Genomic DNA, 13,415 nt, shown 5'->3' with positions numbered 1-13,415 from the left:
GGGACAATGTCCTGGTTCGACATGGCTCAGCTGCTGACCACACTGACCACAGCCTCCAGGCTCATGCTGGCCCCACTGACCTGGATGTGGCCATGTTCCATCGAGATGCTGGTGGAGGTAGGGGCCAGGGCTGGGGCAGGGGAAGGGAGGCAGAGGATCTCCCCACCGTTTCCCTTTCTTGAGAGCAACAGCTGACTGCAGTGGGGCGAGCTCCCCACAGGTCACTGCCCCAGGAGGCACCTGGTTCTCCTGCCAAGTCCCAGCCCTTCTGTACTGACCCCCACTCCAGACTCTACCTAGGTCCCCAGCCCCAGCTCCCTGCTGTAGCTAACCCAAGACCCTCAGCTCCGGGCTCTTTCTTGACCCCCAAGTTCCTCATCTCCCTGAGCCATTGATGTGCCTTCCTCCTTCTGATCTTCCCAACTCTAGCTGCAGACTCTGACTCTGACAGCGACCTGTCCTTGGAGGAGGAGAGAAGTCTGTCCATTCCATCCTCAGAAAGCGAGGACAATGGCCGGACACGGGGGCGTTTCCAGCGTCCACTCCGCCGGGCAGCCCAAAGTGAGAGGCTCCTCACTCACCCCAAAGGTGAGGGGGTATCTCTGACCCCATGGGTGACCAAGGGACACCCCATATTCCACTTGGGTGTGACCCAGGGACGCTGACATCCCCTGAAGATTCCTGGGACCAGCCTATTGGGAACCTGGGGTCCTCATTAGGCCCCTGCACACCTCTCCCTATCTTCCTAGTGGTTCTGCTGGCTAGAGGTCCAGGAACAGCCTGGGCAACAAGGTAAAGGTCAGAGTCAGGGATGTTACAGGGTGACATGTCATTCTTCCAGCCCCTCTTCTTCCATGAGGGTTGGGGTTCAGCCTGGTTTTTTCTTCCAGGATTTTTCTTGACCCCTCAGCCATCAAGTCCCCCCACCCCTACTCTCTGTCCACCTCCAGAGTGGCAGGCTCACCAGTAACCCTCTCCATGGGTCCATTGATTTCTGAGAAACACTCTCTTATTCCTACCTCTGCTCAATCAGTACAGCCAGAGTTTCAGGAGTCATTAGGGTCAGGGTTAGGGGGGTGGTCACTGAGTCTGGATCACAGGGGTCATGAATCAATGGGGTCAATTCAGAGGCTCCTATAACCTGCTCTGGCTCCACAGACGTGGATGGCAATGACCTTCTGTCCTACTGGCCAGCCCTGGGGGAATGTGAGGCCACTCCCTGTGCTCTGCAGACCTGGGGCTCCGAAAGGCGCCTGGGGCTGGACACCAGCAAGGACGCAGCCAACAACAACCAGCCGGACCTGGCCCTGACTAGTGGAGATGAAACCTCCCTGGGCCGGGCCCAGCGCCAGAGGAAAGGTACGACCCCTGACTTTGTCCTGTATTTCAGGGACCCCAGAGACCGCTTCTACCCCAGCCCAGGGGATTCTTGCCCCTTTGAGCCTCACCTGCATTGCCAGGACCTGGGGGTTGCTCCTCCTTTGATCTCAAGGGGAGGTCTGCCCCTACTCCTGTACCTTGGAGACTGACGCTGTCCCGACCCAGGGGATGACTGCCTTCCCACTCTAAGCCCTATCCTGCTGCCACAGTGGGATCCCCAGGGGCTGCCTCTGCCAAAGGGTTTCTGTCTCCAACCCTTTGTCACAGGGATCCCAGGGGCAGCTGCATCCCTAGACCCAGGGAGTGTCTGCCACCCTCTGCCCCACATACTTACTTTACTCCCATTTGTTCCTCACACAGGCATCCTGAAGAACCGATTGCAGTACCCACTGGTGCCACAGACCCGGGGTGCCCCTGAGCTGTCCTGGTGCCGTGCAGCCACCTTGGGCCACCGTGCTGTGCCAGCTGCCTCCTATGGTCGTATCTATGCTGGAGGGGCCACAGGCAGCCTTTCGCAGCCAGCCAGCCGCTACTCCTCTCGGGAACAGCTGGACCTACTCCTCCGGCGGCAACTCAGCCGTGAGCGACTGGAGGAGGCCCCTGCCCCTATGCTTCATCCCCTGAGTCGGCCAGGTTCCCAAGAACGCCTGGATGCCGCTCCAGGCCGCCTGGAGCCCAGGGACCGGGGCAGCACCCTACCACGGAGGCAGCCACCGAGGGACTACCCTGGTGCCAGGGCCGGCCGCTTTGGGTCACGGGATGCTCTGGACCTAAGGGCGCCCTGCGAGTGGTTGAGCACACTGCCCCTGCCCCACAGTGCCCGGAACCTTGACCCACAGCCCCCGCCTCTGCCCCTGTCTCCCCAGCGGCAACTCTCAAGGGACCCCCTCTTGCCATCCCGGCCCCTGGATTCTCTGTCCAGGAGATCGAACTCAGGGGAGCAGCTGGACCGTGTGCCTAGCCGGCACCCCTCACGAGAAGGCCTCGGGCCACCCCCGCAGCTGCTCAGAGTTAGGGAGGACCCAGCCAGTGGCCCTAGCCATGGCCCCTCTACAGAGCAGCTGGACATTCTCTCCTCTATCCTTGCCTCCTTCAACTCCTCGGCTCTCTCCTCCTCTGTGCAGTCCTCAAGCACGCCCTCGGGCCCTCACACCACTGCCACGCCTTCTGCCACAGCCTCTGCGCTTGGGCCCTCCACACCACGCTCTGCCACATCCCACAGCATCTCAGAGCTATCTCCAGACTCAGAGTAAGCAGGCTCTAGCCACTTGCCCTTACCCTCATCAGCTTAAGGCAACCTCCTGTGTACCCTGGCCTGTGTTCTGCCACAAAATGGGGTGTGGGTTGGCCCTGGCTTAGCACAGCCAGGGTGCCATGGGCTGGGGGCAGAAATCTGGCGGGGAATGGTGGTGTGATTAGCCGGAACTTGCGGGGTGTATGATTGGTGCCAGCCACCCTCCTCTGTACCTCCTGGGCGAAGGAAGAGAGATAGGTGCCTTCCAGAGGGCTTGAACAAGAGGAGGGGGTGAGAGCAGGTGCCAAGGCTTGGCAGTAGGAGGTAACCTGGTATGTGGAAGGGGCAAGGAGGAGAGGAAGAGTCATTGCCTGAGAGGCTTTGTTTAGGAGGTGGTATGGGATAAGGAGGGGCCAGAAGTGGTGCCAGGATATGGGCATCTTATATTCCAGGCTGAAGAGCTAACTTTGAAAGTAAGTCATTTATCCATCGATTGATCGATTGATTTAGTCAATGTTAGGTTCCTCGTGCCTGTGGGCACCGTGAGGTGGAGCACGTAGGAACTGAGCTGGGACCTGGTGCATTTCAGGTGCCTATGGGGCATCTGTGGGGTAGGGAAAAGCAGTCGTACCTGGGAAGCAGCTGGATACACAGGAGCCAGAGGAGTGGGGAGGAAACAAGGGCTGCGAGGCTTTGGAAACCAAGAGGAGGAGAGTTGAGTTTTGAGAAGGAGGAACAGCTAGGTCAGGCTCTGTGGAGGGCTGCAGGGAGAAAGGAGGCTTTGGGGAGAAGGGGACCCCAGGTGTGGGACAGGAGGCCAATAGAAGAACCCAGGCAGAGTCCGAGGAAGAGAAAGGAAGGAGGAGCAGGGGACTTGGGGCCTGGTGCCAGGGACTCTGGAAGGGTGCTGGGGGAGGGTTGAGGGAGAGCTATGAGTATTGCCTGGACCCAACTGCAGCCCAACTTTGGGGTCTGACTGGTGGGGGTCGGGGGTGGGCCTGGGGGGCTGAGCAGGGGTTTGGGTTCAGGAATCACACTTGACTTCTCCGAGTCTCTGTTTCCATATCTGTAAAATGTGTCTGTAGTAACAAACTTTCTGAGATGTGGAGATTTTTTGAGACAAAAGTCTGTCAAGTGCTTAATGTAGTATTTGTACATAGTAGGTGCTCGCTGAATGCCTAGAGAGAAGACAGGAGGCCGCGGGGCCTTGCTGATGAGTCTTGGGGTGCAGAAGGGGTAAAGGGGCTTGAGAACCCTGAAATGGGTGTAAGGGGGCTGGGGACTGAGAGGCAAAGGTGATGGGGTTCGGGGAAGATGGTGGGGGCCCAGGCTGTGGTGGAAGCCCAGAGCCCCCTGACTGGATTCTCTCAGCAACCACCTCTGACTACCGCATTCAATTCTGCAGAGTTCCCAGAAGCGAGGGGCACTCCTGAGGGGCAGACTCACGGACCAGGAATGGCTGAGGGCAATGGAAGATTAGAGCTAACAGAAGAGACTCCGGGAATCAGGGGCTGATCCCCAGGCAGCCTCCTGCCCGCCCCCCAGCTCTCCCTGTTGCTGCAGTGCTGAGGCTCCTTGCTCTCTCTGTGAGCAAATCCCGCCATGCGTGTAACAGGTGCAGGGGGAAGAACTGAAAGGAGGACTTTTATACGTTTTGTACCTTTGTAACCAGAGAGATATGCTTATGTTATTTTTCAGCTTTTCTGTCTCCTGGGGTTCTGAGGCTGGGCTGGGAGGGGAAGGGGACAGAGGGTAGAGTTTGGCCCCATTTGGGTCCCTGGCAAACCATATGTATGCTCTTTCCTCTCATCTTACTGGGGCGGATTCAGACAGGAAGGGCAAGGAGCCTCCCACCCATTGATCTGAATATTGTTAGGGCCCAAAGTACAGAGCTGATCTTTGCTTTTTCTTGGATGCCCCAAGGGCCAAACTTCAGGGACAAGGGGTTGGTCTTGGAAACAGGGGTCCTCTGACCTCCTCACAGGGCTTGCTCACGCTGCCCCTCCCCGTGGATGTGTGTGTTTATTATGTGGAGTCCCTGCCACTTACTGCCTTATGACCTAGGACTGATGCTGTGGGATGCTGGTGGAGCAGCAGATGTCATGTTTACAGAGCAAGGCTTCCCTTTCTCTCCTGGGGAGGGGCTCAGGCCTCTGTTCAGACATTCCTGCAGAGGGTGGACTAGGGGGTCATTTGCCAGCCCCTACCCCTGCTATGAGCAAAAGTTGTCCATGGTGCCATTTGATGCCCTGACCCTGCCCTGTGCTAGAATTTCTTCCGAGGGGTAGGGTAGGAGTGGGGGCAAGGGGAGCAAAAACAAGGGAATTGAAGACACAGAATGTAGGTGCCACTGCCTCCCATGTTTACAGGACCCTCCCTGGCCCTTGGCACCTGGGCTGCAGTAACTAGTTCCATCCTACTCTATTTTCTTCTATAGGGAAAAATGACTGTTAGGACCCTGTTCACAAAACTCTCTTTTATTACTTTGTCTGATGTCCAGAACTGGGGACTTTTAGATTTTGTTACTCTGTTTACAGGTCAAGATTTAAAACATTTTACAAGTTTGTTTACAACTGAAAACTTTGAACTTTTACACTTTGTTTACAGTTAAAATGTGTTTTTCCCCCTTTGTTTACAAGTGAAAGATAGAGAAGATGGGAGAGGGGCTTGAGGACCCTGGACCTGGCCATCTTGAGGAGTTTCTAGCCTCTACCTCTCCCAGGCCAAAGGCCAGCCCTGAGCCCCCTGTTGAACAGCAGACCCAGAAATCCTCCAGAGTGGGCATCCTTTTACCGCTACGAACAATGGGTTGTGCAGGGTTGTAGGGGGTTCTGTGCAGACACCCCCCTGCCCCTTCCCCGCACATACTCTTGGGAGGCAGTTTCCAAGGAGATTGAAAGTTCTTCTTCACTGACTGGTGCCAAATCCGCCAGCCAGGACCCCGGCTCTCCTTACCCAGCAGAATGACCCCAGCCCTTGAAGGGTTAAGGGGCCCACTGTGGGGAGAGGGGGTCGTCCTTGCTATGTCCTAGGTTCTATAGATGTCCCTCGGTGGGGGTCCCCTGCTCCAGCCCAGTGGCCCTTTCCCTGTCTGTGTAAATTGTTCCGTGAAGCCGCGCTCTGTTTTGGGAATAAACTTCTATAGAAAATGGTTGTTGCCTCTTTCTGTTTGGGGGTGGGGGTGTAGGGTAGGAAGGTGGCTATGAATGATTCAGGCCAGGTTGACCTTTGGGAGAAATCTGAGCTCTGCACCCCCCTCAATATTCAGTTATTTTTAGCACATTTCGTCTGACATTTGGACCAGGTTCCCATCTCTTTCACCCCTAATTCTGGCCTGGCGCCTTGTGATCGGGGCCTGAAGTACGAGCACAGGTGCTGGGAATAAGGTGCCAGGGACACTCCTCTCTCTCAAGGTGGCAGCATGATGACTTGGTCTTCAGGGTGTGCAATTGTAACCTCGAATTTGCCCTGGCTAGGGGCCCAGTCAACCCTAAGAACTGCCCTTGCTAACCCCTCAGCCCATTAACAGCACTGACCCCCACCAGCCTCTAGGACTTGGACCTGGCTGGGACATCGTGTTCCTTCTCCTCTCAGGCAGCAATCTTTGGACAGAAACCGAGATGCCAGGCTGTGCTCTGTATGGAGGAAGGGGAACTCTCAATCTCATTCTGGGTCTGGGTGTCCAGAGTTGAAGGGCAGCCTAGGGCACCTTCGGTGTCAGACATTGCCTGATCTTAAGAGGAGAGACTGAAGGTGGCGCCCGCAGAGACCTGATACCCCAAGGAGAGCTATGGCTCTGCTCACCAGTAGCGCCCACAGGCAGCCCATTGGCGGGTTTCTCGCCCCATCCCGCGGGGTCCTTCCACGGGAAGCCAAGACTTGGTATTCGCCTTTGTCGTACTCAGGGATCTGGGGCCGCGGCTATGGCCAGCTCCGCGCAGGTCTTTAGTCCCAGTTCTGCAGTTCTACCAGGTTTAGACAGGAGATTAAAAGTGAGCCAGGAGGGGCAGTACTAACCAGGCCGCAGGGGAGGAAGGGGTTAAATCTTCCGCCTTGGGGCTCGCCCAGCCTGATGCTTGTCACTTAGGCCCCGCCCGACCACTCTGATTCGTCCAAGCCTTCCCTGTCCTATCCGGGGATTGGCCCCTCGGAGAGCGCCGAAGGTCCTCATCCCGGCCCCGCCTCCCGAGCCTCAGCGGCCTCCAGCCCCAGTTCCTGCAGCAGCCGGCAATTGGCAGCCCGCCGGCCATGGGGCTGTCGGAAGCGTTGGGGTGAGTGCAGGGCGTGGCCCTGGTTCCCCGTGTCTGTGTCCGCGAGCCGCCGCGTGGTCTCGGTGCAGAAGCCGGCTTGGGTTAGCTCCGAAGGCGTACCGCCAAGTCCGGAGCAGGCATCTGCCTGCAACGCCTGTGTTTGCCGCTTTGCCGATTTTCTGCAGGCAGCTATCCCCTGAAGCGAGGGATGGGGGCGGGAACTGGCGCGACCCTCTCTCCTGAGGACTGTGCGGGAAGCCACTCGAACGCCGCCCGCGAGCTGGCTTCGGGCCGCGGGAGGCGGCTGAGTGTGGAGGAGACCCGGCCCAGGAGGTGCGCCGATGGGCGCGTTGGGGCGGGAGGTCGTCGTTGCACGGAGTCCATAACGGTGTCCTGAACCCACCTAGCTGTACAACTGATCCCGGATACTGGGATACGGCTGGAAGGGCTGCGGTGCCCTCCCAGAGGGAGGGGCCAATGATCTAGGCCCCGCCCTCCAAACACGCGCTCCGATGGGTGGTGGGGAGCGCTTTAAGAAGACCTGCGTGACTCACGGAGGAGGGGCAAGGGGGCTCAAAGATCTCTGTGAGACTGCGGTGCCAAGAGTCTGTGAGGACCTTCCTTGTGCGCACTCTACTCCCTTCTCCAAGCAGGACATCCAGGTTAGAGGCTCTTCCCAGGCGAGTTCCTACCCCTCCGGTGGGATCCTACCCCTAGGTCAGAGCTCACAGATCAGAACTTATCTGAAAATTTTCCCAGCTGGGGAGTTTTCCCTCAGGGAAGATTCCTGCGCAGCGGAGATCTATTCTCAGGAGAAAGCTTTCACCCATTCCAGGTGGGAGCCTCCCCCAGGTAAGAGCTTCTCTTAGGTGAGAGTACCTTCCACATGAGAACTTTACTGGTAGGTGAAAACTTTCCCCACTGAGAAAGCTTCCTCCTCAGTATGAGCTACCCCGCCCCCCCCCCCCCCTTAAGAATTCCCTCGCCTCCAGATCTCCTATTCCTAGAGGAGATCCACCTCCCGCTTCAGGTGGGAGCCTGGGTAGATAAGAGATTCTCCCAAGACAGAACATACCTGGCTGATGAAAACTTTCCTGTCAGTTGAGAGCTTTCCCCTACGTGAGATCTCACCTGGGAACGGGAGTTCTTGAGGGGGGGGATCTTCCCACTTTGAGTGGGAGCTTGCCTTTCCAGGTGAGACCCCTTTCTCCAGGTGAGAACCATTCCCTGGCTTTGTGAGATTAAGCCTGAGTTTGTCCACAACCTGGACCCCGGGGCTGGAGGCCCAGGGGCAATCTTAGCCTCAGCACCTTCCTTCCCTTAGAGGGGAGCCCCTCTAAAGAGGAGCCTGCCTGAAGAGCCGGAACCCTGGTTGCTGGATCCCTTCCTTGTGTGTGCTCTCAGATGGCCAGCACGGAGCTCATGGAGCAGCTGGATAAGGACTCAGAGACTAAACAGGGATTGGCTGGGGGATGGGCTAGGGGGAGGGGGACAGTCAGCCTGGGACCTGGACCTGGTAGAGCGCTCACAGCTGTCCCTGGGTTGGAGGTATGGATTGTGTTCATCCTGATGTGTTTTTGTAAGGAACTTTGGCCCAGTGAGAGACTTGTGCTAGACAAAGTTCAGGGATTGCCACTGGCTGGGCGTGGGGCCAGCTGGGAGCTGGACCTACCTAGATCTTGAGGATGACTCTCTGACTCCAGGTGGAAGTGTGAGGGAGCCTGGACCAGGGTTACACTCACTATGACTCTGGTCTTGCCACCCCAGTCAGAGGGACACAGAGGCACTGTTGCCTGTGACGCAGGCCATGGAGCTGAGGAAGCGAAACTACTACGTGGAACGGCCACTGCTGAATCAGGAACAGCTGGAGGAGCTGGGATGCTTGACCTCAGCCACCGAGACCCACCAGTGGCGAACCTGGTTTCAGTAAGGCTGAGGGTGGGGGCTGGGGACACCGACAGGACTTAGGTAGACTGTGTTCCCAATGCCTACCATTGTGTCCTCAGGTGCTCCTACACTCGGGCCCGAGCCCTTCTCCTCCAACACCTCCCAGTTTTGGCGTGGCTACCCCGGTATCCCGTGCGTGACTGGCTCCTTGGTGACCTGTTGGCTGGCCTGAGTGTGGCCATTATGCAGCTACCACAGGGTGAGCCATACCTGACCCAGAGGCTGTACCCTCAGTCTTTGGGGGGTGATCTGCAGCCCTTCAAGGCCCTGGCCCGGAAGCCCTGTGGTCTTGTGCCCACCCACCCCCTACCCCCATCTGAAGCTTTGAGCCCTGCCCCTGGAACTATGGACCATGACCTAGGGCTGGGATTCCCTCATCCTTTTCAAGGCCCAGTCTTCCAAGCCTACATTGCTACCGTTTCGCCTCCAGGCCTGGCCTATGCCCTCCTTGCTGGACTGCCCCCCGTGTTTGGCCTCTACAGCTCTTTCTATCCTGTGTTTATCTACTTTCTGTTTGGCACTTCCCGGCACATCTCCGTGGGTGAGTGGAGCCAGGCTCAGCCTTGCAGGAGGATGTCCACGTTCCCCCATGGAGGACAGGATGAGGGCAGGCTGAGGAGGGCAAGGGAACTTAGGGAAGGGGACAGCATTGGTGTTGGGCTACTGGGAGACTGGCCCAAGGTCATTCCCAGGCAGGACTAGGCCTCTGACTGTGGGGCCACAGATTCAGGATAGCTCCTGGCTCCGGGAGGATGTGTGTGAGGCATTGCAAGGGGCCCAGAACTTGGCAGAGGCCTGACTAGCCTGAGGCAGGCCGTCCCCCTTTCCTCATTTCACCTTCCACGAGGGGAATGATTCTGAGCCGATGGACATGAGTGGAACAGGGCAGACGATGCAGGGCCAACGTTTCTAGCCACCCTCAAGAGCCCCTGAGCTCTGGGTTCATACATGACCACCAGCACTGCCTCTGTTTGTGTGGCATAGTCTGAAGATACTTGTCTAGAGCTGAATGTCTCCTGGCCTCTGCCTTAAGGACAGGGCTCCTGGTTAGGGCAGTGCCCTCTCCCCTTCAGACCTGCCCTGACCTGTCCCTGCAGGTACCTTTGCTGTCATGTCTGTAATGGTGGGCAGTGTGACGGAATCCCTGGCCCCGGATGAGGACTTCCTGCAGGCTGAGAATGCTACAGTCGATGAGGAGGCCAGAGATGCTGCCCGGGTGCAACTGGCCGCCACGCTCAGTGTCCTGGTCGGCCTCTTCCAGGTGCGGAGCAGTCAGGAGTATGTGTTTCCCACCCCCACTGCTGCCAACCCCATCCCCACCCTCACCTGCCAGTTCCCCTGAGTCTGACCATCGCTGCCCTTCTCACTATTGCTGTTCACTCATGCCCCTTGGATTCCACCTGCCCCGGGCTGTGCTCTAACTGCCCTGAGGGCCTTTGTCTTCCCTGACTGTCCTTGGCCACCCCACAGGTGGGGCTGGGCCTGGTCCACTTCGGCTTCGTGGTCACCTACCTGTCAGAGCCTCTGGTCCGCGGCTATACCACAGCCGCGTCCATACAGGTCTTCGTCTCGCAGCTCAAGTATGTGTTTGGCCTCCAACTGAGCAGCCGCTCTGGGCCGCTGTCCCTCATCTATGTGAGTGAGGGTGGGAGGAGGGACGTGTAGGGTGTGCTCCACCATCTGGAGTGCTGGCTGTGACCCTGCCTCCCCTCAGACAGTTCTGGAGGTCTGCTGGAAGCTGCCCCAGAGCGTGGTTGGCACTGTGGTCACCGCATTGGTGGCAGGAGTGGTGCTGGTGCTGGTGAAACTGCTGAATGACAAACTGCAGCGACATCTGCCCCTGCCGCTCCCTGGGGAACTGCTCACGGTTCGGATTCTTCGGGGCAGGGGGGAAGGGCAAGGGAGGATATGTCCCTGCCAGCAGGTACCCTCGGGGATTTAAAGACCAGCCAGAGTGGGCACCAGGGAGAGTTCCTGGGGAGTGGCTGGAACCACAGCAGAAAGGTCCCATGTTGGTGCCTTCCAGTCCCCAAACAGCACCTTACCCAGTTGTCCACTTCTCCCCATCTCCTGAAGGCTTTGCTTCAGGCCCCCTTCTTCCCTGCCAAAGTAGTTTCTCCACACTCTGACTGTCCTCTCCCCCCAGCTCATCGGAGCCACAGGCATCTCCTATGGCGTGGGTCTGAAGCACAGATTTGGGGTGGATGTCGTGGGCAACATTCCTGCAGGGTGAGCTCTGGCCCCTGTCGGGTTAGGGAGGGGTGGGCAGCCAGGGCCAGCACCCTCCTTTGGCCTCACAGATGCCCTTTGCAGGCTGGTGCCCCCAGTGGCCCCCAACCCCCAGCTCTTCGCCAGTCTTGTGGGCTATGCCTTCACCATCGCCGTGGTTGGTTTCGCCATTGCCATCTCACTGGGGAAGATCTTCGCCCTGAGGCACGGCTACCGGGTGGACAGCAACCAGGTCTGGTGGCAGGATATGGGGGCAGCTGGGTAAACAGAGATGCCAGGGCCTGGGGGGTGGAGGTGGGGCAGTGTGTGGTATAGCAGGTGGGACGGGGAAATAGCAAACAAGGGGCGCCTGGGTGGATCGGTCAGTCGGTTAAGCATCCGACTTTGGCTCAGGTCATGATCACACGGTTTGTGGGTTTGAGCCCCATGTTGGGCTCTGTGCTGACAGCCTGGAGCCTGCTTCAGATTCTGTGTTTCTCTCTCTGCCCCTCCCCCGCTCATGCTCTGTCTCTGTCTCTGTCTCTCAAAAATAAATAAACATTAAAAAGAAAGAAAAGAAACAGCAAACAAATGTGCTGGGGCCACGCAGGGGACTGGGACAGTGGCCAGGGCATTCGGGACAGTAGCCAAGTCTGGAGGCTGTTGAATGAGGATGGAGGTTGGGGACACCTGGGCCTAGATACAGTGGTACGGTGACCAGACATGACACACCCGCACTTCCCTCCACCAGGAGCTGGTGGCTCTCGGCCTCAGTAACCTCGTCGGGGGCATCTTCCGGTGCTTCCCTGTGAGCTGCTCCATGTCCCGCAGCCTGGTACAGGAGAGCACCGGGGGCAACACGCAGGTGGGCTTCGGGTGCGGGTGTGCATCTGTGCGCGCGCACACCGCTCTGGCTGGGCGGTCCTGCCTGCTCCTCCCTGCACCCTACTCCCCTACCCTCCACCCCACCCCACCCCCCTGCTCACTCCCACCCTGCAGGTGGCTGGGGCTGTCTCCTCCCTCTTCATCCTCATTATCATCGTCAAACTTGGGGAACTCTTCCAAGACCTGCCCAAGGTGAGCCGCCTCCTCCCCACAGCCAGGCTTGAGGGACCTGGGCAGGCCAGGGGCTCAAATCAGTCAGGTCCCAGGTGAGGGGCAGGGACACAAGCTCATGCCCTGTTTTTCAAGGTTGAGCTCTTTGGGGTGGGATTTGGAGTTAAGGATCAGGGATTGGAACCCTTCCGAGTGAGATCCAAGTTGTTCAGTTCAGGGGGCAGGTGGCGGCTGGCGTCGTGCGGGGCTCATGCCCGGGTGGTCAGGGTTGTCAGCACCTGGGCGCCTCTCGGAAGTCCCTGGTGACACTCCCCTCACCCAGGCAGTCCTGGCAGCCGTCATTATCGTGAACCTGAAGGGCATGTTGAAGCAGTTCACCGACATATGTTCCCTCTGGAAGGCAAATCGAGTGGATCTGGTGAGAGGCCTGTGAGCCCATGGGTGGGGGTGGGGACCTACAGCAGGGCCCCCTCTAGAGTCTGTTGGCCGCTGCCCTTCTGCTTCTAGCTCATCTGGCTGGTGACCTTTGTGGCCACCATCCTGCTGAACCTGGACCTTGGCCTGGCCGTTGCAGTGGTCTTCTCCCTGCTGCTTGTGGTGTTCCGTACGCAGCTGTGAGTCTCCCCTCTGGGTCCCCCCATCCCAGCTCGTGAGGGAGCGAGGCCCACACTTTCTCCCCACCGCTTTCCTGCATCTCGGGGGTCACCCAGGCTCCCTGGTACCCCCTCGCTGCCCCTTCCTCACATGGTCTCCTTCACAGGCCCCACTACTCTATCTTGGGGCAGGTGCCAGACACGGATATTTACCGAGATGTGGCTGAGTACTCAGAGGTGGGTGGCAGGGGCTGAGCAGGAGGCCTGGGGGTGGGACAGAGGCTGAATGGGCCTTTGTTAGTCTTGTCTGCCCCTGGCAAAGACCCTGGGGACTGAGGGTGCTTTGGTCCTTGGAGCTTCAGGGGAGGAGTTCTAGTCTGCCACCCTCCTCAGAGCTAGGAAGGGACAGAGGAGGAGTGGATAGAGGGGCCATGGGAGCCTGAGGAGAGGGGTCTGTCTTGTCCTGTGGAGCAGCTCTGGGACAGGAATGCTGGTGGGGCAGGAGCCTGGGGCACCAGGGTGAAGGAGAGGCTGTTTCTGATCTGATCAGCAGAGTTTCTACATCTCTATCATTCGTTTACCTCCTGAGAAGTTTCATGCTTAATAGTAGGGGCAGTGGAATAAAACAAGCCCATTCCTGCTGACTTGGAGACTTGGAGTCTGAGTACAGTATAATCAGGCAGAGGGAGGAGTGGTCAGGAGGGGGAGAGCTCAGCTGGATGGAAAGGGAGGTGGGGGCACATTGTG

The 13,415-nt window shown here is 58.3% G+C and overlaps 1 protein-coding gene across 5 annotated transcripts in view; it reads left to right on the top strand.

The window, feature by feature from the left end:
- The window catches only part of LOC125160279 (cadherin EGF LAG seven-pass G-type receptor 3), a 36,563-nt gene that overhangs the window by 19,945 nt on the left and 3,203 nt on the right, over nucleotides 1-13,415 (top strand). For 2 of the 5 annotated variants that reach the window (XM_047849090.1, XM_047849089.1), the window contains exons 31-35: nucleotides 2-117; nucleotides 430-588; nucleotides 1,159-1,359; nucleotides 1,741-2,629; nucleotides 4,020-5,729. In XM_047849090.1, coding sequence (XP_047705046.1) covers nucleotides 2-117; nucleotides 430-588; nucleotides 1,159-1,359; nucleotides 1,741-2,629; nucleotides 4,020-4,047 — 1,393 coding nt within the window. In that variant the 3' untranslated portion in view covers nucleotides 4,048-5,729. Of the gene's footprint in view, nucleotide 1; nucleotides 118-429; nucleotides 589-1,158; nucleotides 1,360-1,740; nucleotides 2,630-4,019; nucleotides 5,730-6,799; nucleotides 6,886-8,631; nucleotides 8,791-8,870; nucleotides 9,011-9,241; nucleotides 9,353-9,908; nucleotides 10,073-10,281; nucleotides 10,447-10,525; nucleotides 10,679-10,957; nucleotides 11,041-11,124; nucleotides 11,273-11,770; nucleotides 11,885-12,018; nucleotides 12,097-12,397; nucleotides 12,494-12,582; nucleotides 12,690-12,835; nucleotides 12,906-13,415 lie in introns of those variants that run through there. The other 3 variants (XM_047849092.1, XM_047849091.1, XR_007150189.1) reach the window with 3 other exon arrangements.

The sequence above is a fragment of the Prionailurus viverrinus genome, chromosome A2 (assembly GCF_022837055.1).
Source record: "Prionailurus viverrinus isolate Anna chromosome A2, UM_Priviv_1.0, whole genome shotgun sequence".
NCBI lineage: Eukaryota > Metazoa > Chordata > Mammalia > Carnivora > Felidae > Prionailurus > Prionailurus viverrinus.
Note: the sequence above shows the minus strand (reverse complement) of the source record. Positions and strands in the feature narration are given on the sequence as shown.